Source organism: Triturus cristatus, chromosome 11, assembly GCF_964204655.1.
Source record: "Triturus cristatus chromosome 11, aTriCri1.1, whole genome shotgun sequence".
NCBI classification, from domain to species: domain Eukaryota; kingdom Metazoa; phylum Chordata; class Amphibia; order Caudata; family Salamandridae; genus Triturus; species Triturus cristatus.
In genome coordinates this window covers 50,733,234-50,760,591 of record NC_140594.1, presented here as the reverse complement: position 1 = coordinate 50,760,591, position 27,358 = coordinate 50,733,234, and the positions used below count along the sequence as shown (strand labels likewise).

Below are 27,358 nucleotides of genomic sequence, written 5' to 3'. Positions count from 1 at the left end.
TAGGTGCAATTGAATTGACATGGAAATTAGCAACTTTATTGTGTTTAATTTCTTTCCTAAGACTTTCTGGTATAAGAGCATTGGAATGGTCTACTAGATTATTCCAACCAAATTAGGTGGTTTTTGAAATATGGAAAATAACTAAGACTATGTCTAGTTCAATTTACTATCCAAGTCTTGACAAACATCCGAAGTTGTGTGTGGTGAGGTGTATAAAGGAGTAGCAGTGTAGAATGTTGGTGAGGAGATGTGTTGGAGAAAACCAGTTGTTGATTTCTTATGTTAAACCATTTAAAGGAGTAACGAATGCTTCAATTGCAAGATGGGTGAAATCAGTAACGAAAGAAGCGGGTGTAGATTTATCTAAATTTACAGCGCATTAGATCAGGGGAGCCATGGCAAGTAAGGTTTTTATGTCAGGAAGATGACTAGAAGACGTGGTAAAAGCAGCAGATTTGTCTAATGCGGACACTTTTAGAATATTCTATTTTAAGCCTGCAGAACATGTTTCAAGATATGCCTTGAAAAACTTTAAACATGCAAAATGCTAGGCTCCTGTCTTGATATAAAATTACAATTTTGAAAGGCAACCTGACTAAAGAATCGAGCTTTTATTAATTACAAGGAGGCTAACATTATCCCAACCTCCCTTACCGGTTGAGTAAGGAAGGTAGGGATTTTAAAGAGAATGCTTGCTCTTTTTAATGGAGACAGTAATAATTAGAAGACATAAGAGGATGTACATTTTGTTAAATTTTGCTAAAAGTAATTATTAAGGGAAAGCTAGATAATGTGAATTTGTTTTGATAGAAAAGTGAGAGAAGACTGGAGAGATCAAGAGGATAAAGAGGAAGAATATAGAAGAGACAAAAAAAAGAGGAAGAATTACTTATAGGACTGAAGATTTTAATTGCTTGTAATGTATTGTGTTCTGGTTCTTAAAGCTTTTAAGCACTGCTGCTCAGAAGGAGTGCATACAAGTTAATGCATAATGCTAGCCTTCTTGTCTTTAATAAAATCTCAAATCTTTATTCAGTTAACCTTCAAGAATCGTCATTTCCACACATTACTCTATATAATTTTATTTAGAACATTGGAATGTTGGGAGCTCCATTGAAAACAACGGAGTGCTCCGGGCTTATAATGGCTGGTGTAAACCCGGAGCTCCAACATTCCAATGCTTCTCTGTGGCTGTGAACAAAGGCTTCAGGGAGCCTGAGGGGATTTCAATCCCCTCGCGCTCCCTGAAGCCTTTGTTTAATGTGTTAGAACATTCTGCCCTCTAGTGGCAGAATGTTCCAATAGCCTTATAGCCCTACGTAGCAGGGCTATACCGGCTATTAAAGTCCCGCTGCCTTGTTATAGTCCTTCACCTTCGGCTCGGGCCTTTAACGCTGTAGCAGGCCTTTAATAGCCTGTATAGCCCGCTACGGCAGGCTATAAGGCTATAGAGTAAAACTGCATGTTGGTGAGCATGTTTGTGGCCATTTCAATAGAAAATGTGGGGTCTGTAAATGCCCGTGCAAAACCACACCATAGTTTGGTAATTGATTTCTTAAAAGTGAGAATTTTTAAACATGAACTGCGAAACATTCCTAAGCCTGCCCCGCTGACAATGCTATTAGTGAACTAAGCGGCAAGTCATTGGTTGTGGGTACAATATATATATATATATAGATATAGAGTAGATTCTTAACATACGTGGAGCAAATGTTTAGTCTGATGAATCCACAAAAGAGTTTTTCTACAGCACACATGCCGTACTCACATATTTGAAGGTGCTATCATATTTGATAATGAAGAAAAATGCAACTCAATGGAAAAAATAAATATTTGCCTTGATCACACAATTCAAAATTGATACCCTGGTTTGATTAGAAGGGAGCTAGTAGCATCCCCTTTCCCATCCATAGAATCAATGTCCATAACATGCTATATACAACCCACACCCTATAAACTCCCCCAACTAATATAGTGCGCTATAACCACGTTGTAGTTTTCAGGTGAAATTATTAAATCCAATCACAGCTTTAAATCCAGTCAACAGAACAGTCAAGTGCATTACTGTTAGCATCTCCGTCTGGCTTTGTGCCCTCAAACATGAGAGAACCCTGTGGCTGCGACTCTAGGTCTCCACAGGACACGTTACATTTTGTCAATCTTTGTAAATATTTTACCTTCCCAAGAAGGCTATTTCTTCCCCCCTTTTAAAGAGTCTGACTTTTAGGCAAGCCAGAGTGGTGCTTATGTACCTAAAGCTGTTGCCCAACAACTCACACCCTGTGCTAAGACAAGTTTCCTGCAGCCGCCAACAGATCCAGATGATCTAGACCTGATTGACCATTGAATGGCCACCTGTGTTTAAGCATTGTCTTTTTCACCCCTTTCTATCACCCGTGACCAAGAGCGGCATTCTATCCTAATTTTTAAATTGGATGTGCAGGGTTTCACTTACATTTTTTTATATTGGATTGGTATTGATGTTTTTTTACTATTGCATGATTGTATCCTTTTATGGTTGCAACTGCTCCCGAATAAAGAATTATTTATTTGTTAGGTTGAGTAGATTATTCAAGTCACTAGAGCTGCAGGTCTGTTAACATTTTTATGATTTTTCAAGGCCTGACGACCAACTCAGTTGTCAATGGAAGTTCTTTCAACAGCAGGGGGATCATGGACAGCACATGAATGATCAATGAATTATCAATGAGATGAATTTGTGCCAATGTTCTTTAAAAAGTGCACAATACTAGTTGTACTGAACAAACTGAATACTGTATGCACAAAAGCTGCAAAACGAGATAGGCACTGTGTTACTAACAGCCTTTGTATCTTTGAGGCAGCTTAGGCAATTTGCAAGTTGTAAGTCTCAGGCAAGAGGTTAAAGAAGCCTTCTTTGTAACAAGATTGAAACAAGTTTACTAAATTTGACAAAACTCACATCCTTTGTATCAATTCTAGCATGAAGAGGCGGAGGATACAAAGGCATACCACAACACTATATTGATTTAAAAACTGTAATCATGAACAGCCGGCGAAATCCAGCACATCAAGTAACAACACCTTGTGGTCTCTGATGTAACCTCTGAAGCAGAGGAGAAAAAGGCAACCAAGGTCACTGGTATCCGAACAACCTTATATGCACCCATAACACCACTTCCAGTGAAGCACCGTTACTCCATGCTGGATTGCTCCATTTGGCATTGGTGACAACACTGCTGAAAAGTTTCAGGAGTCAGGCACATGAGAAATCAGTTTAAATAAGGGACCCTCATGCATCAATTGACATATTTTATATGCTTTTAAAAGCTTATGATATAGAAGAGAGAAATAATATTTTGAGATGAAAGTCAGAAGAGCCAAAATATTCTATGTTTTACTCACATATTTCCATCCTAGAGTGGTTTTGCAGTTCTCACAATAGATATCAGCTACAGCATGTAATCCCGTAAGAAGTACTCTTTCCTCTGCTGGACCACATCCAACATTTACCCTGCAGGGAAGGATAAATACATAATTGTTATAGTGCTCTGTGATAAAAATAACTAAATGAATCAAAGCTAAATAGTGACAACTTTCAATACAAAAAAGAAAAATTCAAGTATCTGTCCTGTATTGACATGCAGTGTGATCATCTTTGTATTAAGAATTATCAAAATGTTCAAAACATTCATTTAACATTTGCAACTTGTGAAACTTCAATTTTTATAATAGGTCACACAGTAGGTCCAAAAATCGAACAAACCCATACATACCTGCGTGCTAAAGCTTCTACTATATTTAATATGGACTTTATATAGGTGTTGGAAATGATCGTTCCAAACTAAACAAATATATTGATTTGCTCTGTCTTATTGTGATTGCTCTTCTAGGATGAAAGGAAGACATTATTCCAATTTACGCCAATGTCCACAATTATAAAAGGCTGACAAAGGATACGAGCTAGGCATACTTTTTTTTTTTTAAACACAATATTTATTAAATTATAAAACCCTTTTTCCATAATCACAGTAAATCACAATGCAGATCCTGCGACAGGCCGTCGCACGCTCAGTTAACACGTACAGTAACAAGGTGCCAGTACAACATTACAATGTGTGTAGTTCTATGACAAAAATACATCATTGTGTATACATCACTTGACAGCAGGCGTTCCAGTCTATATCTTTATCTTACATTGTGAGAGTATAATTCTTCCTGATAAAACAATACAACTACCCTGGATCCATCCCACCACCCCCCACCTGCAGTTGTCTAACTGCGGGGGCCATCTGTATCCGCCTCACTGACAGAGTAAAATAGTAACATTACGCATAAAGACCTGAGCAAGATCCAAGGCTTGGAACATATCCCACCCCAGCGTGGGGCCCTCAGGGATATCTCATGAGCAACATCTATCCCCATCACAGCATCTCCCAGCTGCAACCATGCTCACGCTATGTGAACACCTCATGCAGCACATTCCATGCCATGGCTATTGGTATCTTTCTCAGTCCTATCTGTTCTTCTCTGCATATCGCAGCACTTTCAGCAAGACTTCATTTTATCACTTCCTCCCTTCAGGACTCTAAGCTGGGCGGTCTAGCTACTTTCCGCCGACTAGTCATATGACTCTTCGCTAGTAAAAGCGCAAGGTTGGCCAAACACGCTTGTACCCAATACCCCTTGGGTTGGTGGTATAACCTCAAACAGCTCCTCGCGGTATTCCAGGTATCATCCCCTATAATGTCAGTAAGCATGCGCCCAATCGGTGCCCAGTAAGAGGATAGCGCTGGACATGACCACAGTATATGTACAAACCTGGCATCTGCCTCAACGCAGCGCGGGCAATTTGGGGGGGGGGGGGGCAGCAGGGAACATTTAGTGAAGCCTATGTGGAGTGAGGTATGCTCTATGAACAATCAAAAATTGAATAAATTTGAACAGCGCATTGCAGGACACCATCTTTGGGTATGCCAGTACTTTCGCCCAGTCTTTGTCCGTCAGTCCCTCTATTACATCTTCTTCCCATTTCGTCCGCAACGCCCCGAGGGGCGATATTACTGTACTTCTTATACCCACATAAAGCAATTTCGTTAAATGTCTATCATTGCCCATTAAATGGAGCATGAGCACTAATTCATTCACGGGTGGCTCCTGTCCAGTTGGGGCCCACAGTTGTTTCACACAGTGAGACAATCCCGCGTGTCCGTCAAGCCGTTAGCATTTGTGAAGTCTGCGTGCGACATTAATGTGCCCACTTGAAACAATGCTCCCACTGTTGCGGTTCCCGCCGTCTCCCAGCTTGTCATCTGTCTATGCTCGACTATTCCTGATGGGTAGGTAGTCCTACAAGAGGGATAGTCGGAGCATATGGTACAGGAGAACGGGTATACCGTTTGGAGCAATTGAACAAGTTACTTACCTTCGGTAACGATGTATCTGTAAGAAACATTAGTTAGTTAGATTCCTCACCTTAGAATATCCCCAGGCGTCAGACTGGATCCGGAAGATTTTTCGTTAGCAATACCCCTTGCGCGTCGCTAGGCGTCGTCGGGCGCCGGAATGACGTCGGAGTACTTAGACGCCGCCCTCGCGCGCTGACGTCAGTTCTTGTACATAGCTTTCCGCGCCAGGAACGCAGAGCCATGCAAATACCGACACTGGTGCCAAAAATAAAATCTAGGGGCCTGAAAAGGATAACCTTAACCCTAGATGTCAGTTCGCAGAACGGGGAGGATCGGTGAGGAATCTAACTAACTAATGTTTCTTACAGATACATCGTTACCGAAGGTAAGTAACTTGTTCATTTGAAAGAAACACGTTAGTTAGATTCCTCACCTTAGAATAGATACCCAAGCAATACCATCCCCGGTGGAGGGTCTGCGAACCAAGATCACACCAGAAAGTCCTGGAGGACAGAACGGCCAAAGAAGCCATCCCTCCGGACTTGGCTGTCAAGGCAATAATGCCTGGCAAACGTGTGTAGCGAAGCCCACGTTGCCGCCTGACAGATGTCCTGCAAAGGGACACCCCGTCCCAAACCAGTAGTAGCCGCTGTGGCCCGAGTAGAATGGGCGCGCAGCCCAACAGGCGGTTCCTTTTTTGCCAAGGAATAACAGATTTTTATACACAAAACGACCCACCGGGAGATGGTCCGTTTGTGTACAGCTTTTCCCTTCTTTGCACCCACATAGCCAACGAAAAGTTGGTAGTCCGCTCGGAACTGTTTAGTGCGGTCCAAATAAAAGGAGAGCGCACGTTTTGGGTCCAGACGGTGGAGCCTCTCTTCCTCTTTCGAAGGATGCGGAGGCGGAAAGAAGGTGGGCAAGGTGACAGACTGCCCAAGATGAAAGGGGGGTCACCACTTTCGGAAGGAAGGAGGGACGAGGCCGGAGGACAACCTTGTCCGGATGAACAGAGAGAAAAGGAGGCTTTGATGATAAAGCCTGGAGCTCACTCACCCGTCTAGCCGAGGTTATGGCTACCAGAAAAGCAGTCTTAAGCGTCAGCAGACGAAGAGGACAATTATGAAGAGGCTCAAAGGGAGCGCACATTAGAAATGTGAGAACAAGATTCAAGTCCCACTGAGGCATTACAAAAGGGACAGGAGGGAACTTGTGAGTAATGCCTTTTAGAAAGCGTGTAACCACAGGGGACTTGAAAAGAGAAGGCTGATCAGGAAGCCGCAAGAAGGCAGAGATGGCAGCAAGATAACCTTTCAAGGTGCCCAGGGCAGAGCCCTGCCGGGCCAAAGAAAGAAGAAAGAGGAAAACCTCAGAAAGAGGGGCAGAGAGGGGATCCACAGCCTTTGCTGTGCACCATGCCACAAATTTGTTCCACCTGCAGGCGTATACCATCTTTGTGGAGGGACGCCTGGCTGCCAGAATGATATCACAGACTTCAGGAGGCAAGTCAAATGGCATCAACTGCCGCCGCTCAATCTCCACGCATGGAGGTGGAGGCTGGACAGGTTCGGGTGGAGGACGGTCCTCTGCTGCTGCGACAGAAGATCCTCCCGAAGGGGCAGACGTATCGGAGGATCGGTCAACATACTGAGTAGCTCGGGATACCAGTACCTTCGTGCCCAATCCGGAGCCACCAAGATGACTTGGGCCCGGTCGTGCCTGATCTTCTTCAGCACTCTGGGCAGAAGTGGTATAGGCGGAAAGGCGTACAACAGACCGCAACTCCACTCGTGACGAAAAGCGTCGCTGAGCGAGTGCCGCCTTAGAAATGCCAACGCGCAGAACTGCTGACATTGCGCGTTCTCTTCGGTGGCGAATAGATCTAACCAAGGCTCTCCCAACTGCTGAAAGAGACCTTGCGCCACTTCGGAGTTCAGACGCAATTCGTGATCCATCATGCACCGGCGGCTGAGTTCGTCTGCTCTGGCGTTCAGAGAGCCCGTGTTCCAGCCACGTCCAGAGGCGCAGAGCCTCCTGACAAAGGGTCCACGACCCCACCCCGCCCTGTTTGTTGCAATACCACATGGCGGTGGTGTTGTCCGTGAACACCTGCACGACACTTCCCCTGACAGAGGGAAGGAAGGCTTTCAGTGCAAGTCGGATCGCTCTCAACTCCAACAGGTTGATGTGGAGGCGAGACTCCGCCGGAGACCAGAGGCCTCTGATCTCCGCCTCTCCCATATGGCCACCCCATCCCAGGAGGGACGCATCCGTCACTACGACATGCTCCGGTTGGGGAAGGGAGAGGCTCTTGCCCGTAACCCAATCGCGGTCCGTGAGCCACCACTGCAACTGCTGTGCAGTGCCCTCCGAGATCAAGACATGGTCGGACAGGTTGCCGTGATGCTGGGCCCACTGAATCTTCAGGTCCCACTGCAGAGCCCGCATGCGCCGCCTGGCGTGATGCACTAGTAGGAAGCAGGAGGCCATCAGCCCCAGAAGCCGCAACACTAGCCTGACCGAAACCCAGGATAGAGGCCGAAAGATGGGAATCAGGGCCTGAATATCCCGGACCCGCTGTTCCGGCGGATAGACCCGGAACTGCGCCGAATCGAGAACCGCTCCGATGAAGAGCTTCTGAGAGGGACTCAGGTGTGACTTCGGCACGTTGATGGAAAACCCCAGCAAATGCAGGAGATCCGCCGTAGTCTGGAGGTGGGAGACGACTGCCTGGGGCGAGCCCGCCTTCAACAACCAGTCGTCGAGATAGGGGAAGTCTGGAACCCCTGATCTGCGCAGATGAGCTGCGACCACCGCCATCACTTTCGTGAACACCCGAGGGGCACTGGTAAGGCCGAAGGGGAGCACGGTAAACTGAAAGTGCTCTTGACCCACAGTGAACCGCAGGTAACGCCGGTGGGCCGGCAGGACGGGGATGTGGAAATAAGCGTCCTGCAAGTCCAACGCTACCATCCAGTCTCCAGGGTCTAGGGCAGCTAGAACCTGAGCCAAAGTTAACATCTTGAACCTCTCCTTCCGGAGGAAGGCATTGACGTTCCGGAGGTCCAAGATAGGGCGTAGGCCCCCTTTGCCCTTCTTGGGAACCAGAAAGTAGTGGGAATAACAACCACGACCTACTTCTGGGCTTGGAACGCGCTCGACGGCTCCCTTGGCCAAGAGGGCCGAAACTTCCTCGTGGAGAAGATTCAAATGATCCCCCGAGATACGGTGGTGCTGCGGTGGCATGGCTGGAGGGGTTGTCTCGAAGGGGAGGGAGTAGCCCCTTCGGACGATTTGCAGCACCCACCTGTCCGATGTGATGGACCGCCAGTGGAGCAGGTGACGGCGAACTCTGCCGCCAACTGGTGTGGAATGGGCCTCAAAGCTCGGACTAGGAAGGCTTTGAGGCGGATGCTGCCGGGGTGGATGTGGGCTGACCGCGTCGTCCTCCAGAACCGCCTCGGCGAAAACCACGTCCGCGACCGCGCGCAGGTTGGTTCTGCGGCTGGTGGCTAGGCGTACGTGAGGAGGCACCCCTTCCTTGGCCACGAAAGGGGCGAAAAGCGGAAGTTTGCGACCGCGGGGCCGAGAGGCCCAAGGACTTGGCCGTAGCCCGGGAGTCCTTAAAGCGATTCAGCGCACTGTCCGCTTTCTCACCAAAAAGGCGAGTGCCATCAAAGGGCATGTCCATGAGAGTGTTCTGGACATCACCCGAAAAGGACGTGGACCGAAGCCAGGCGTGACGTCTAAGCGCCACCGTGGTAGAAATCGCCCTACCCAGCGAGTCCGTAGTGTCAAGCCCACATCGGATAGCATGTCGTGCTGCATCCCTCCCATCGGCCAGAGCCTGGGTAAGTCGTGTCTGGACCTCCTCCGGACACAGGGGCAGCACGTCCTCCACCGTATCCCACAGAGAGTGGGAATAACGGTCCAAAAGACAGGCGGTGTTCAAGGACCGCAGGCCCAAACTAAGGGAGAAACTGTTCCAGTCTCTTGGAATCCCGGCCCGGCGGAGCGGTCGGGAAGGAGGATTGGGAGGTAGAAGCCTGGATAACCAGGCTCTCGGGGGTAGGGAAACTGGGGTCGCCCGGAGCAGGGCGGTGGCGCCTGGCGACGTTCCTGTCCACAGGATGAACTGTGGAGGGCTTGGACCAGGTGCCCTGCAGAACGTCAATGAGGGCCTCATTGAATTGCAGCAGAGGCTCAGTGGAGCTTGCTGCAGACTGAAGCACCTCAGTGAGGACGTTAGTTCTCACAGCCACGGCAGGCAGCTCGAGCCCAAGGGCTGCGGCCGCCTTGCGCAGCACCACAGAGAAAGCAGCACCCTCCTCCGAAGCCACAGTCGGAGGAGAGATATCCAGACCACTGGCCTCCCCCAGTTCATCTGCCCAGTCCTGCGACAGCTGAGCCTGAACGGCCATAGGATCCTCGGACCCCTCCCATTCGCCCCAGTCATCCGATTCCTGGTAAACAGGAGGAAGGATCGGAGCCGGACGATAGACATAATGTGTCTCCAGCGGCGCCGAATGCGGCGTCCATAGAGGCCGTAATGGCGCCGGATCCGGAGCGGGGCTGAACTGGGGCACGACACCGAGCGGAGCCGGCGTCGGGGGTGGAACCGGTGTCGACGCCGGCAGAGGAGGCGTGACGAGGTCGACCGGCGTCGGCGGGGACTCGGGAACGGGTCCCTCGGGCACTTGCGGCGTCGAGGCCGGAGCCGGCGCCGGGGCCGGAGCCGCCGGCATGCAAGGTTGCCCAGTCGGGTCCGCGGGGCCCGAAGGCGCGCCAGCGGGCGTCGACGGCGGAGCCAGGTTCCTCATGGCCGAGAGGAAGGCACTGACTTCCGCCGGCGTCGCGTCAGTCCCAGGGACCGGCGGGTATGGGGACTTGCGCGGCGCCTGCGGCTCCGCTGGAACCGCGGTGTGGAAACAACCCTGACCCTCAGCCGAGTCGCGCGACCGGCGAGGGGAGTCCGAAGAGCGGTGTCGCCTCTTGGACTTCTTGGAGTGCTTCGACTTACCCGAAGACTTGGAGCCAGACGATCGATGAGGACGTCGGCTGCGGCTCCGCGACCGATCCTTGGACCTCCTCCTGGACCGGGATCGAGAGGGGCGCGGAGCCGAGTGGCGAAGCTCGAGAAGCTTACGGGACCGCTCCCGTCTAGCCTTCGAGGTCAGGGCCTTGCAGTCCGAACACGACTCCGCGTCGTGGTCGAGGCCCAAAGAGTAAAGGCACCGGCGGTGATGATCCGTAACCGTCATCAAGCGGTTGCAGTCAGCACAGGCTTTAAAACCAGGCATCCTACCGGCACCGGAGTCGAGACAAGGATCAAAAAGGATCAAAAAACGTAGTCAAAAAAGACTAAAAGGGGTAGCTCTCCCGGATCTGCGCTTACTGGCGCGGAAAAAAGAAGAAGAACTGACGTCAGCGCGCGAGGGCGGCGTCCAAGTACTCCGACGACGTCATTCCGGTGCACGACGCCGACGACGGACGCGGAGCCGCAGACGACGCCTAGCGACGCGCAAGGGGTATTGCTGACGAAAAATCTTCCGGATCCAGTCTGACGCCTGGGGATATTCTAAGGTGAGGAATCTAACTAACGTGTTTCTTTCAGATTCAGTATTTCAACGCTATCTGCAGTAGTGGTGAGTTCGTAGTAGCAATTGGGTGCTGGCTGTGTAATTTTGCATGCAGTTCACCACGCAACAACATCCTGGTTGTGTACCCAATCTCCTGCAGGCTGCGACCCGCAAGCCAGAATGAAAGCCATTGTAACTGGCTAGCCATACAGTAAGCTCTGAAGTATGAGCTCGCCATACTTAATGATAGTTGTAGGAAGCTGGCTCTGTATATACTATACCAAAATGAGTTATAGTGTGCACGGAGTACAGTGGAACCCCAAAGGTAGGCAGAGGTAAAAGTAGATAGCACCCTACTCTATATTTGTGGCAGTATGGGCGAGCAGTAAGGCTTTCTCAGAGGGTAGTGTCAAGCATTTGTTGTACACACTCAGGCAACAAATGATGTCAGACACTCAAACCCAATATGTTTGTATCAATAATATCATCAAGTTATTTTATTTCTTAGAACCAAGCCAAACCTGGTGCAGGTAAGTGAAGTAAATGCTTTGCAAAATCTTAGGACTATGCTCGGCTTTCTTAATTTTCCATAACCAGCAGTGTTCAACTTTAATATCAAAAACTATCTTTCCCGTGAGTCCTAGGGAAAGGTCAACAACAAAGGTGAACCAATCAGTAACTGTGGACGTCCTGAAAGGCCTGGGCTGTTGGCATACATCCTCTTTCTTTTCCTGCTCCTCCAGCAGTTAAGTCATGATTTTTGTTTTCCTTGTATGTACTAATGCGCTTATTTTAAATGTATTTGCAGTATTGGTGTAACAACCGCCTCTTGTGCGCGTAACGCGGTGATATCGCCACATCTTTGTGTCCCGTGGGAGCGTCCCTTATCGCTCCATTCGCTGCACTTTACAGTCTTGGGAAACGCGGTAGCGAGCCGCTAGAGGGCGCGTGGACAGCGCGGGCCACGTCTCGTTGCTCTGCGGGGGTCACGCATACTTTCCTGTCAGCTTTAATCACCGACAGCAGTGCGTCACCGCCGACCACAGCCAGAGCAGCCTGGAAGCCTGAATGCCTGTTTAAACAGGTCTGTATTTAAATATTTTCGCAGCCTGAAGCTCGTTTCAAACGGGTCAGTAAACAGTCTTTTTTGGTGCAGAGTGCCCGCATTTGAGGACAGTATATTTCTCCTATAGGCTGCCAGAGGGGGCCTGGTCCAGGGAGAGTATACCCCTTAACAGTGGGTGAGTCCGCCGTTGGGGGTGATTTTTCGTGCCCAAAATACTGCGTCTGCGTGACCAAACGTTAGGGTTTTAACCCGCTAAATTTTCAGACCCCAGGCTCGCCAAATCAGCGGCAAGGAGATCAATACAGAGTCCCCCCCTTTTTTGTTTCTCCTGCCAGTCGCCCTATAAGCTTGGTGACACCTTCTAGCAGTATGGATGGGGATTATGTAGAAGAGTCCCTGCAGGTCCTTCCCCCTAGATGACGATTTCTGTGATGCCTCCATCCACTAGTCGGTCACAGGGGCCAGGGGCCCCTTTGTGATACACCTTATGGCAATAGCCTATGCCTACGCTGAAAACCACCTGCAAGGGGCAACACCCCTCCCTCACTCGTGCCCCTAAAAGCAAAAAGGAGTCTGCCATCGACCTGGTCGGCTTTGAGTGCCTTAAAAAGGCCTTTCTAGCTTGCCCTTCTCTGGAATCCCCCAAGGTGTTAAGCGATGCAGTCCTCGTGTCCCTGCATGGCGAGGAGGAAAGGGGGGGTGGGGGGGAAACGATGGTGATGACTCACCCGCTGAATCCCCTGACAAAGCGGGCCCCTCACAGCCCAAGCACCCACCTGCGAGTGGCATGCCCCCCCCTTAGACATGTTGGTACCGGAGGACCTCCTACACCCACGTTCAACGGAATGGACCCCTGGGGATAAGGTCGCCTAGTTCGTGATGAGCCACCTTAGAAAACCTCTGAAGAAAGAGGTCAGGGCCTGCCTTAGAGCAGGATGCCCACAACCCAGCCTCAAGGGTAAAGTGCCGGTCACTCCAGAGATGGACACTAGAATGGCCAGGTTTCTCCAAAAATATATCCGCGACCCCAAGAAAGGGATAGAAAGGTTCTGGAGGGCTTGCAAAGTCAAGCTCCTGGACGCCTGCGGGCCCCTCACTAAGATCTTGGACCTCGCAGAGGAGGCTAAGGCATCCAATACCCCTATCTCCCAAGTCCGTGCCTTATTATTTCTGGGCAAAGCTAACTGCGCACTCTCAACTGAGAAGAGGCGCTTCCTGTTGCTAAAGGTGGACCCCAAACTAGGGAGCCTTGCTTCCTCAGAGGCAGGTGCAGTGGCTCTCAGGGCTCTTCGGGGAGCCATTTAAGGAACTAAGCAACTTTGTGGCAACATTTACCACCTTGGAATAGGTGCAGGCCTCCATAAAGAAAGTATTCCAACCAAAGGTTTTCGTCGGGCTGGTCGTGGAAGGGGACGCTCGGCCAGCCACTTCTACACCCAAACCCCTTCCAGAGGCTTCAAGAAAACGCAGGAGTTTTTCCAGTCCAGAAGGAACTACAGGGGCCGAGGCTCCCGAGGAGTTACCAGAGGTCAATTTCAGACCCAATCAGGTGAGAATATGCCTCTCTCCCCCTCCCCCCATTACAAGTAGGGTGCAGGCTGGCTTTGTTTGCTCGCAATTAGGAGGCTATTACCTCAGATGCATGGGTCCTCCAGACCATCTGAGGGTTCCACATAGAATAATATGAGTGCCCGGTGCAAGAACTCCGCTCCCGTCCTCTAGTGTTTGCCGAAGCCCAGACCGCCCTGGTAGACACAGAAGTGGCGGATCTGCTACACAAAGGGGTGATTGCCCCTACCTCCCTCTACCCACAGGGTTTCCTAAGCAATGTCTTTTTGGTGGACAAAACCGATAGGGGCCAGAGCCCGGTTATCAACCTAAGGGAGTTCAACAGCTGGTTGGTGTACCGCCATTTCAAAATGGAGGGAATCCACCTGGTGCCTGACCTCCTTCCCCCAGACGACTGGATGGTGCATCTAGATCTAAAGGACTCTTGCTTGGTGGTTTCGATTCGCCCCCGCACCGCCAATTTCTTCAGTTTCCTTGGAAAGGACAGGTATTCAAGTTCACTATACTCCCTTTAGGGCTGTTTTCCATGCCTTGGTGCTTCACCAAGGTCCTCAAGCTTGCGGTAGAGTACCTCAGAGCTTGGGGTTTTCCGCCTCATCATATCTCGACGATCTCCTCCTTTTGGCACAATCCCAGTCATTGCTCACAGACCAACTACAGACGACCTTGAGTTTGTTGCAGGGCCTCTGCCTTGTCATCAACTAAAAGAAGTTCCTCCTTACACCGGCAAAGGAGACTACCAGCCTCGTTATGTTCATAGATTCAGTAAACAAAACTTTAAGCTCACCAGCCAGGAAAATTTCAAAAATTCGCCGGGAGCTCATGAGAACCCTAGCCAGACCCTCCATCTCTCTACGACAGGTCGCCAGAATAGTGGGCCTCCTGTCGTCCTCTATACAGGCCATTTTTCGGGGCCCTCTCCACTAAAGGGCCCTCCAACCACTCAAGGCAACCCACCTGAGGAAAGGTGCGCAGTATGCAGAGAAGGTTCCTCTCACGGAGGAAGTGAGATTAGAGATGCAATGGTAGTTGGACAATATGGCGGCCTGGAACAGGAGAGCCATCTTCGGCTCAGCACCGGACATAGTTACAAAGTCGGATGCCAGCAAATTAGGCTTGGGGGCTCGCTGCGGGGATTACTTTACAGGAGGAAAGTGGTCCGCAGACGAGCAACGGCTTCACATCAACTGCCTGAAGTTACTGGTGGGCTCCTTCGCCATCAAGTGCTGGACCAAGGACAACGTCAGCTGCAGTGTCCTCCTCAGGATGGACAATGTCTCAGCGGTCTGGTACATAAACCACCTGGGCGGCACCAAATCAAAGGTGCTAGCGGACATGGCCAAGGTGTTTTGGACCCTTTGCCGCGACCGCAACGTCTCGGTGACAGCGGTATATCTTCCCGGAGCATTCAATGTGATCACAGATTGGTGGTCCAGAGCATGGACGGTTATAAGCCTCTGCAGCCTCCGGAAGACTTTGCGTTCCAGCTGCCCGTCTCTATGGGGCCATTCTCGACAGATCTCTTTGCCTCTCGCCTAGACCATCAACATCCCAGAATCTTCAGCTGGAAGCCAGACCCTCTGGCAGCAGCCACATATGCCTTCCTCCAGGATTGGTCGAAGGAGGCGGGTTATGCCTTCTGTGAGAAGTTGGCCTGATGTATGATGTCACTAGTTCTAGTGTACACCTTATATCAGTCCAAATACCCTTATGGTGATTGGTTGTAAAGTCAACCTTATAGACCAGCTATCCTAGTGGTAGCATGGACAAGAGCAGTCTTAGGCTAAACTCTGAATGGCATGTGAAGCCAGCTGTGATACCATATATAATCCCTTGAATACCAAATGAAAGGACACCACAACAGATATATATATAAAATAAAGTGTATTTATTCTAAGCAAACCCTCAGCACTCTTTATGAGATTAGAGGTAAGTACAACACAGTCTTATTAATGCATACAGTAAGTCACACAGGTAAGTAATACAGTTAGGCCCTAGGGGCCACGCAAACCATATACTAAGTAAGTGGTATAAGAACCACTGTCCCGGAAATAGAATAGGCCTAGGCCTAGGGAATCGCTGGGGCTACACTACACTAGCGTTAGTTAGGAAGTGGGAGGCCCACGGGATTCGTGTGCAGAGTGGAAACACTCACGCGTAATACGTAAAACTCAATAGCAATAGTACAGTTTAGAAAACGGTAGATTTAGGACACTTCCGGAGTAGCTAGGAAGTTGAGACTTGAAAACTAGACACTAGGATAGTCACTATCCTGATGAGCACCGGAGTACCCAAGTTACCTAGCCCACAGGCTGCGGGTGCATAGGGGTGAAGATGCGTCGTTTTCGTCGTCGACTCCTATGGATGCCTGAAGAAAGATGCTGACAGGCAGTCAGGGAAGAGTGTCCGGTGGATCCCAAGGCTGGGATCAAGAAGAGAAGAAACCTGCAAGCAGAAGGGACAGAGTCAAGGTCACTAGCCAGTGACCACGTGGAACCAGGAAGGAACCAGGCGATGTCGTGAAGATTGCAGGTGAAGGTGAAGCTTGTCGCTGCAGCCAGGAGGACCAGGAAGCGTCGAGGACGACCCGGACCAGGAGGCGAGCTGTCCCACGAAGGCTCTTGCTGTCGGCGGCGTCGAAGTTGGACTAGGACTCACCAAGCCTTGGCAAGCGGAACCCACGAAGAACGAAGGACTTGCTTCTGGTGCAGACCAGGAAGGTCTGGGGTGCTTCTTCTTTGCAGAGAAGCGGGAGCCAGTCTGGAGGAGCCAAACCAGCGCAGAAGATTTCAGGGTGCGTCGTCACAGAGGCCACTAGCCAGCGGGCAAGCAACCGGACAGACGCGGCAAGCAGGAAAATGCTGAAGGGCCCCACGCAGGACTCGTGGAGTGTGGGGGGCTGATCTTCGGTGCAGATGGTGCTTGGGGTTGGGGCTTCTCAATCCCCGGTGCACAACTTCGAGGGTACCTCAGAAGCTGCGCTGTAAGTTACTAGCCACTTTTTCCAGGTAGCCGGTCCCACGTCGCTCGTCGCCTCCACGGATCTCAGCTCTGCTGCAGATGTGGATGAGGGTCGGAGAAGTCTGGAAGTCAAGGCTCTGGTCGGGCTCTGCAGTCGGTTCTTCGTAGAACGGTCGCAAAGCAAAGGGTAGTCTCTTGATGGTGCCTGTTTGCACAGGGTAGCCACTCCTTGGCTACAAGGGAGATTCTTCAGTCTTCTTCTTTCGTCGAATGTCGAAGGTCCAGAGTTTCTGTTCAGTTTTGCAGGTTCAGGATAATCTAAAGTCTTGAGGCCCAACTCCCACTCTTATACTAATCTGGGGGGCTGGGATACCTGCTAGGTCACGCCTTATGGGTGGGACCTGGGAGGGGGTGGTTACACCCACTTCCCTTTGTCCAGTTTCGCGCCAGAGCTGGGGCTGGAGTGCCCCAGCGCCGGTTTGAACTGGACTATGCAAGGAACACCTTGTGTGCCCCAGGCATGTCTCATTCCTTTCAGCCCACCCTGCCCCAATACACTAAAGGCTGTCTGGGGAGGTGCTAGCACCTCCCCAAGCAGGAAACCTATTGTCCAGGCCTCCCTGGCTGGGATCACTCCCAGCTGCAGGAGGTCAGACTTGTGTCGTGGCAGCAGCATCCATTTTGTGATGCTGAGGCTTTGGTCAGAGGCTAACAGTTGAAGTATGATTTTAACATGTCTTTCCCTCTAGAAGGGGGGAATAATATTCTCATGTCCAGAAATGGCATGGGGGTATTATTCCCTAGTGTTAGACACCTTACACGACATGTTTTGATAAAGCCAAACCATAGTTACCATAACCGTCTAAGATTATAAGGCACTTTAAGAGTATATGGTAGGCTATATCATAGAACAGCTATAAGGACACGGTTCCGAAAGCTGCAGACAGGCTCAGCTCATGCTAGAGCACCATCTCACATGTTACCAAGCACTCTGCCTCCAGGATTGTCAAGGCCTGCCATAGGAGTGACTGATAGGTACACATGTGTCTATATGTAAGTTAGGTATAGGAATACTACACCTAAGCAAGGGGTGATTACACGACCTTGCCCCAGCTGAGTGATCAGCCAGTTGTGTCAAAATGGAAGGCCAGGCCAGGGGTGGCATAATACATGCTGCAGCCCCTGGTAGGCCTAGGGTACACCTATGCCCTGGGTACCTAGGGTACACTGTACAGGGGCCAATAAGGTGATCCTATCCAAATGGGTTATGCACCTAACGTACATAGTATTAATTTAGAGAGAGAACAGCAGGGCTGTGGGTCTGATTAGCAGGCCCACAGCCACATCTAAGTCGAAAACCAGTAAAGCAAAAGCAAAAAGTGGGGGTGAACATAGAAAGCAGACCCTACTCTCCTACACCTTCCCTCCATTCGCCATGATAATGCGCCTGTCAGCTCAATTCCGCAGAGAACAAGTGAGAGTGGTGCTGATCACGCCGTAATGGAGGTCTCAAGAGTGGTTTCCAGATCTTCTGGAGCTTTCTTAGGATTCTCCAATCCTTCTACCCCAAGATCAGAAAACACTCTGGGATCCCCAGGGAAATCCACATTCCCTGATCCAACAGAATCTGATGCCCCTCATGGCATGGCGGATTTCTGGCAACGCTGGAGACTCCGGGGCCTTTCAGGAGACGCTCAGGACATCCGGGTAGCAGCATGGGCAGAGGGCACCAACAAACAATACAGACCAGCCTGGTCCAAATGGGTGGGTTGGTGCCTTGGGAAGAATCAAGATCCCGTGGGGTGTGAAGTGGTCCACATATTGAATTTCCTGGCCGCAGAAGGTTTAGCGTATCGCACAATCAATTCTTACCGATATGCGATTTCGACAGGCCATGCCCCAGCTCATGGATACGCGGTGGCAAACACCCTTTTGTCTGCAAGCTCATGTGAGGTATTCGCCTGCCGCTTCCACCGCAACCCAGATATTCTCAGTTGTGGGATGTCAATAAGGTATGAACCCCATTTAAGGCCTGGCAGGCAAATAAGTTTCCGTCTAGGAAGGAGGTATCAGCGAAACTAGCCATGCTTCTGTGCTTGGTCTCTTTCAGGAGAGTGGCTGATGTGAGGGCCCTGGACCTCTCAGGGCGGATCTTTGCCCCCCCAAGGAGTTACCTTCCATATTTCCCGACGCACAAAGTCGGGCTCCAAGATCATTTCGTATCCTGCCTCAGGCTGTGTGTAATGCGTTGTATGAAGACCTACGAAAGTATGACAGAGGAACATCGCCCTCACGGGGAGAACCAGTTACTGATCACTCACAGGAAACATTTCAAAGCGGTCTCCACTCCCACCATAGCCAGATGGATCAGATGGGTCATGCAGGAGGCGGGCATTGACACCTCACATTTTGGTGCCCACTCAGTCAGAGGAGCTATGGCCTCCAAGGCATTTTCACTTGGGGCCTGCCTCGAAGACCTAATTAATGCCACGGACTGGGCTTCAGATTCCATGTTCAAAATATTCTACTGCAAACCAGTTGTGGACATGGCCTCCCTGGTGGTTGATAAGCTTTGAACTAGCATAATTCTCACCTCCGGTCCTGCCATATAATGAAATATTTCCTGGTAAACATGAAGGAAAGTTTCAATTCTATTAAGGACACGGAGGCGAGGATTATTCCCGCCCAGAGTTTCCTGAGGTTATCAGTCATTTTTTCCCCACCAGGTAAAAAAGACATATGGAAATGGAGGTGTTTTGGATCTCCGTATTTATATGTATGAACTTGCGTTTCCTTACAATGATGTACTCTGTAGGGTTAGAGTTTTCCTAATTTGACAATGCGTAGAACTGTACTCGACCGTTACGTTGTTCCTCTTGGTCTTAGTTTCTACGAAATGTCAAGCTTTGCAAGGTCAGGTTCATCTGTTTCCTCTGGTTTCTTGTAGGTCTTGAACCTGCAAAAACGGACTAGCGGAATTTGATGACTTTCAGAAAGGTCACAGTCAAGAAGGATTAGTTACTTACCAGTAATCCTAGGTCTCTTCCAGGGGTATCATCAAAGCCATAAGCACTAGAATATTCCCGCCTTTGCGCGGGACCCCGGAAACACAATCATATATGTGATAAACATATATGCATCTATATATATAAAAAAAATATATATAAAAATAACATAAAAGTTAAATGCAGCTGCTGGCTCTCGGCGTCGAACATAGTCAGGATGACGTCGGAGGTCTCTATCTCGACGCCGCCTGGTCTGCGACGGCGGAGAATTCTCTCTCCTCGACGTCAAACGTCGTCTATGTGACGGCGACGGAGGGTGGTCAGCTCTCGACGGCGAACGTCTAACTGACGTTGACGGAGGTCTGCTGGTCTCTCGACGCCGATCGTCGCCGGGTTGACGACGGCGGAGGGCTTTGGCTTTTCGAAGCCAATCGACGTCTTGAAGCAGGCAGTGAACTGGAACTCCGACGCCAATCGTCGCCGGCGGAGGCTGACGGATTCTCGCCGTCGATGACGTACCTTCATATCTACGCTTTATCGACGACGAGCCCGCCGTCGGCGGTCTTTTCTTCGCTGCATGCCCCTCCGGTGGCTGCTTTCTCAGCGCCGAGCCCGACGCTGAGGGTCTAGAAGAGGATCTGGGCCTCTTGGAGCCTTTTCTTACCGGAGACCTGCCTCTGGAAGCTTTCTCCGCCAATCCATAGAGATGAATCCTCTCTCTGTCCTTTAAAATTCTTTTAGAGAGGGACTGGCAATGAGGACAAGTCTTTGGGACATGATCCTTAGGCAGCCAAAGAATACAGACTGAGTGAGAGTCTGACCTGGCCTTTTTACCACAAGAAGGGCAGGGATCAAAAAGAGATGGCATTTTGTGTGGTAAAAAATGCCAAAAATAATCAGAAAAAGACAACACCTTACTTGACTGGATGAAAGACATTGAAGTAAGTGAAATTTTTTCTGAAGAAGGTAGAAAATTTCTGAATAAAACCAGAAAAGAGTGGAGCTGTGTAACCAGGGTCCTGACTGAAGCAGCCGGAAAGAACAACTGACCCAACTGTCACCCCTGAGGCATGATGGGAGGCTAGGGGTCATGGCTGCCTTAAAGGCACGGTGCCAGTTTTTCTATGTTGCTAAGAGTCAACTTTCTAGCCTCTCTAGGCTGTAGTTGTCTACAATGCAGCCTGTGAGCTGTCAGTGCTTTCAGTCCTATCTGAGGTTTTGGGCTAAATGCTAAGCATTAAAACAGTTTTCCAACATGCCTTACTGCTGTTTCTTTCCTGTTTTTTGTGATATATTGTTTATATTGCATAATTTATTTGTGATATACAGGAGAGTCCATACAGCATTATCCAGCTCGGGTTGTGAAAGGCTGCATTTTACTTTTATGTAATAAATATATATATATATATATACACACACATATAAGTTTATCACATATATGATTGTGTTTCCGGGGTCCCGCGCAAAGGCGGGAATATTCTAGTGCTTAGGACTATTGACGAGGATCCCCTGGAAGAGAAAGAGGATATATCCCAGCAGCACCTTGCCTTACAGGACGTCCGCAGCTACGGATTGGTTCACCTTTGTTGTTGAACTTTCCCTAGAACTCATGGGAAAGATAGTTTTTGGTATTTAAGTTGAACACTGCTGGTTATGGAAAATAAAGAAAGCAGAGCATAATCCTCGCCTCCGTGTCCTTAATAGAATTGAAACTTTCCTTCATGTTTACTAGGACTTTTTTTAATTACAGGTAAGTCACTGTTTCAAAATTACTTTTCAGATTACTATGCAAGTTACTTTTTAGACTACTTTTCAGATTACTTTTGCTAATCAGTGTGATATACCCAGATCTCACAATGGGACATTACCAAAAAAAAAGTTAAGTAATTCACTTTTAGTACATAGACAGTTTTTGAATGTTCCATACAAACCAACTCCAGACTTGAAAAAATTTCAAGGAAAAACAGTCAACGTTTTCCTATGGCGAACAAGCATTTGCAATGAAATAGGTCTTGCATTCACAAGTTTGAGCTATTGGCATTGTAAATGACAATGTCTTTTATTTATGTTTTGGATTTTAAAACATAAATAAAAGGCATTGTCATTTACAATACTAATAGCTTAAACTCTCACAAATGCGAGACCTATTGCATTGCAATAAAGGGCCTTCTTGACCACTTGTTAGATTGCAAATATCAGAGGAACAGTCTGGCCTGCAACGTCTTCAAGCAGTGAAAAATAGTGCAGTTAAGAAGATGTGTAAGTGTTGTAAATTACACAGACACAAAGTGTGAAGTGAGAGTTACATATGATCCGAGCTATAAACACTAACAAAGTGCTCCAACACCTTTCGCTTTGTGATTACACCGTCGTGGCTCAAGAGAAAGAGCGGGGGGGCTATTTCCTTCCCTCTCCGTGATTCGAGTGTGCAGTGTGGCATTGCTTAATGTCATTGCTATCTTTGGCCTAATAAACACTCCAGCTGTAGTAGGGCCCTAGCGTCAACTCCTGGTGCAGGATGGGCTGTGCTCTATGGCACTCATGGATGGGATGGTCTCGGCTGCAGTACTGGCCTCGTATAGTGCCCCTGCTCTTACTAGTAAGCAGGTGGTGGTGGTGGTAGAGGTATTGGTACTGGTAGTGGTGGTGGTGGTACTGGGGGTACTGGTGGTGGTGTTACTGGTGGTTGTACTGGTGGTGGTGGTACTGGCGGTATTGGTGGAGGTGTTATTAGAATTGGTGGTGGCGGTATTAGTATTGGTGGTAGTGCTGGTATTGGTGGTGGTGGTGGTATTGGTAAAGGTTGTGGTATTGATGGTGGTGGTATTAGTGGTAGTGGTGTCGGTGTTGTTAATAAAACAGGCTTTTGAAAACAACCCGTCAGGTGGCTTTAGTACAGATGACATGTAACACAGATGTACTGTTGTCCGCTTCAGCCCATTAGCACAGGATTATGTACTACCTGGAATTCACATGACTTAATTCGCTAATCATTTCTAAATCCATTTTACTTGGGGGGGGGGGGGGGGGGGGTTGAAACGGACACAAGATAATGCCCTGTTAAAGTGATTGAAAGCAGGTGACCGTGTTAAGGGCGCGGCCGTACGGCTTTAAAAAAAACACAAGCGGTTTCAGCTAAAGCAGCATATGTCTGGCCTGCAGTAAGAGAAACTCAATAAAGTAAATAGTGCTTACAGACTAAATAACAGGTACCGTGTAACAACCGAAGAGGGCAAGTCGCCATGGGAGGGTACAAATGAAAACACGGCTGTACTAAGGAGGGACTAACAAGCCTATTAACGAATCCAAAGGCAGCATTTACGAATGACAATGACAAAGGCCAATGAAAAATAAAGGAGGAGAGTGGGCACAGCTTCTCTCCCATACTCTACAACCGCATTCTCACAGAGCAAACAGTGCATGCCTGCTGCCGTTAGGCTCGACCTAAAAACAAAGTTACCGGTTTGCCAGTAAGTACAAGTTTGTGGGAGTTAGTATTAAAACCAGGGTTCCCCCAGGGTCAAGGATGCACTCTTGAAACACCCTCAGCGACACTAGGGTGGCCGGGGGGCAGAGTGCTGAGGCCCAAAGTTATCAAATGGGGGATAGGGGGCCTATGGTTGGTGGCTGATCACGGACAAGCCACAAGGTTGTGCGAGCAAAGCTCCTATTGTTCGGATCAGGGCAAAGGGGATACGAGTCAGCACCTAAAGTACACCCGTAGCGGCACAGGGGTGGCAGGGTGCTGTTTTGACGTCGGGTGCCCTGTTTTCAATGGGGATTCTACAGGTGCGACCAAGACTGTAGGCTCGGGATGAAGATCTTCTGGAGGTGATCACCGGATGGAGAGGTAAGTTGGGACACCATCAGTTGAGCCACCCAAGGCCGTGAGACTTCGGGTGCAGGGGTGTCTTTAGGCGTTGGGTTTTCTTACCAGCTCCGGTCGTAGTCGTCCTCCAGTAAGACTGCAGGCGTTGAATAGGAGGGTTGAGGCAGGTCAGAGACCACCAGATCTCAGGTCAGGATCACTGCGGAGACCTCCTCGTTGTGTTGGGCCACTCGAACTCTGACCCTAGGCATTAGCTGCAGACTCACGGTTTTGGCTGGGGCTAGAGTCTATTGGTGAGCAAATCCGGTGCTCGCGGGAGATAAAGTCTTTGGTTTGGAAGGCAGGGCAGGTCCTCCGGGTTCTCGAGGTTGCTGGCTGCAGGAAACATCGGCTTTCGCTGGAGCAGGTTCAAGGTGGGGACAGGACAGTAGGGCTGGGGCCAAGTCAGTGGGCATCCACCTCTTCTTCTTTTTATACAGCTCTTCGGTCCTTCTTGTCAATTCTTGTCTGACGAAGCAAGGTTCAGGGGTGCCCCTAAATACTAGATTTAGGGGCGGTACAGGAGAGTAAAGGTTGGGACAAGGAGTCCTTTTCTTGGAGTGGGTACACACCCTATTATGCCACCCTCCAGTGGGAGGGGTGCATATGCCTCACTCTGGTTGGCTTGGTCCCCAGAGGTCTGCAAGATGGCGGGGACTGAGAGTTGTGCTTCACCTCGCCTCTCCCGCCTGAGGGGTTGGGTTGGCAAAGGTGGGCACACCTCCCTTCCATACTTGGTTTTCCTGCCGATTCTCTGCCCAAAGTGGGGGTCAGAATCGGTGGGGGCCTGTAGCTCACAAAGGTGGCAAGCCTTTAAAGTTTCCCCTTTCGTGGACCCTGCCAATCCTGGGGGAGGCTTGGCACCACGTCCCAGGATGTGAATTTTTACACATCCCTGAGAGAAGCAGGCTCTCAACCCCAGAGGTCCAGAAACAGATCTGTGGTGGCAGCTGGTGAGCAGCTTCTCAGCCTGGACACTAGTGTTAGGTCGTTTTTAAGGGGCATCTCTAAGATGCCCTCTGGGTGCGTTTTTCGTTAAATCCCTCACTGGCATCAGCGTGGGTTTAATGTGCTGAGAAGTTTGATACCGAACTTCCCAGTTTTCAGTAAAGCCATTATGGGGCTGTGGAGTTCGTATTGATAAACTCACAGCATCATATACTCTTAATGGCATTACTGCACCTAAAATGTCTAAGAATGGACTTAGGAACTGTAAGGGTACAGGGCTCATGCACCTTCACCACTGGTATAGTGCACCCGCTATAGGGGTGGCCGACCTATTCCGGGAAGTGGGTTGTAGAAATGGAACACCGGGATGTGTGCCATGTCGACTCTTCCCTTTGTGCTGCACCAAAACACGCAGCGTGGTGGTGGTGTGGGGATATATATATAAGGGTGGCACAATAAGTGCTGCAGGCCTTAGGGCACTGTGGCCAGGGAAGGCCCCTTAGTACCTGTGGTACCATTTACAAGGGACTGACCCGTGGCCAAAGAGTGCCATTAGGGTTTGGTTTTTAATGCAGTTTAGGGAAAGAACATAGGCCCTGGGCACCTGTTTGGCAGGAACCCATGGAAGACTCAGTCAAAGTACATCAGCAGTTTAGTAAAAAGTGGGGGCAACATTGCAAAAAGAGGGAACTTTCTTACAATAGTGCACTTTCTTTAAATTATTTCTATCTTCTATCTCTGTCCAAAGAGCAACTTTGGCTCAAGGAATATCCGATACTCTGCTATAGTAAGGAACAGTGTTTGGCCTTGAATGCCCTTTTACAGTTACTCAGTGGACACCCCACAAGTTATGCAACAAAGTGCCCCTTTGTCTGCATCCCCCTCAGGCCTACGTACGTGGCAGATCACTCATTAAAAACAATCTAGCTCTCGTAAAGTAGGCTCTATGGAGTAATTTGAGTTGGACCAGGCAAAACCCGGCCCATATGGTTACCTTCCTTGGATATATGCAAGCCGACTCCCACACATCATCTCCCAGCGCGCAAAGGTCTTGTTCCTATTTGCTCTGTAACACGGTCAGCTGAGGAACATCATTAGTGATAAGTGTAGAGTAGATTTGTGAGACTCCTTGTTTAGTCAAAGGAGCAAGGTCACCCAAATAAAGAACAATGTTGTCAGTGTATAGTGAGATGACATCTTCCTAGTCCGGATCTCATTTTAAACTGTGGACCAGTGTCTACTCCTATCCACCTCGCCAATGACTCAAGGGCCACCGCGAACAGCAGGTAAGATAATGGACTTCTTTGCCTCATACCCCCACTAAAGCTGAATTCAGCCATGGTCATGACATTTATTCTGATGCGGGCTTTTGGATCTTTAGAGTAGTTTGACCCATTTCAAAACCCATGTTGCTCAAGACTGTCAATAGGTAAGCCCAATCCAATGCCTTTTCATCATCTAAGGCCAGCAATATCATGGCTCCTTGACACGGTCCCTGTGCACTAAGCAGCAGAACAAGCAATGGAGATTAGGTCTCATTGCCCTACGCAGCATGAAGCCAGATTGGTCAGGGGGTCACGAGGGAATTAAAGATCTGTAGCATACGATTTACCAGTATCTTTACTAAGAAAAAAAGTTACTTACCTGTAAAATGTGGTTCTCCAGTATTGGTATCTTTCATAGATTCACATGCTTGAATCATTCCTCGTCGAAGTGGGAGTCCCACGGCACGTAAAAAGCAATAAGTAATTACTCTCACATTAAAGTTAATAGAGAGAAACCATTCACTTTAAAATCTCGTCCTAGTTATTCGATATAATCTAAACCACAGCCAATCGGGCAACACCACCCTCTAGAACCCTCTCCACAGAGGCTTCAGGCTCTCAAGATTTTCTACCGCACGTCGTGTGAAGGGAGTCTCCCTGAGCTCTGCTCAGTACTTCTATTTTTCTTCTGATTTCTTCAGATATTACTTCTGAACATGTCTTCTTCTAAAAGATCTCTCTTCATGCATTGTGAATCTTGTGGGAAATTAAGACTGCACTCTGATGATCCCCACAAGAAATGTATCTACTGTCTTCACCTAGACAATCAGGTGAGATATTGCAAAATCTGTGTACCATTTTCTCGAAAAACCTTGAGAGACAGAAGGAAGTCTTCTTCTGTGGCTACAGAAGCTCAAGACAAAGGACAATCCTTCATCTGAAGAGGAGAGTGATTCCTCTTTAAAGACAACAGCTTCAAAAAAGAAAGCTAGTGAGGCGGAGCTGATCTATCCTAAGGTGTTGAAAAAACATCGTCAGACCACAAAACAGGAAGATCAGCCTTCATCTTCTAAAAAGGCATCAGCCTCTCTTAAAGGTCAGTCTGTGTCCTCTACGCCTCCAAAATCCCCTTCAAAATCGAAGCAGGCATCAATGTCTCTTCCTGAGACACTTACCTCATAAAAAAAGACGATCCGTCGACGAAGACGTCGACTATTCCTTCGACGAGAATTTCCGTCGCCACAACTACGACGACGACATAGACTTTCTCTTCTCCTCAGACCAAAATGATTATGTCATCTGCATCTTCTCCTTCGACGTTCGTATCCGTGAAGGTGAGACCATCTGTTATGTCAACTTAGTCTTTAGCGTCATGGACGAAAGAAGCAGCCCTTGTCAGGACCTCCGTCGACGGAAGCACCATCGTCACTAAGGCTGTCGGTGGCAACACATTTAAATATACAAAATATAGGCATTGTTTTATCGAGGGCAAAATACACAGTATATCATCCAATCAAATATCGCCCTAACTAACTGGGTAACGCTTGGATGCATAATAGCCAAAAGAAACATAGCTCAGCTTTGGGGTGCCCTACATCCACCCACGGTCACAGCTTGGGAGAGAGATTTGGACTGGTGCATGTTGAGAGAAAAGACAGTGTACGTTGCCCGTGGTTGCTCCTTGATTTCACTGTAACCCTTCATTTGACT

At 49.0% G+C, this 27,358-nt stretch overlaps 1 protein-coding gene across 1 annotated transcript in view; it reads right to left on the bottom strand.

Annotated features, from left to right (window-relative positions):
- YPEL1 (yippee like 1) overlaps nt 1–27,358 on the bottom strand; it is a 332,894-nt gene that overhangs the window by 90,966 nt on the left and 214,570 nt on the right. The window contains exon 4 of the mRNA XM_085635827.1: nt 3,385–3,493. Within this exon, the coding sequence (XP_085491953.1) occupies nt 3,385–3,493 (109 nt within the window). The remainder of the gene's footprint in view (nt 1–3,384; nt 3,494–27,358) is intronic.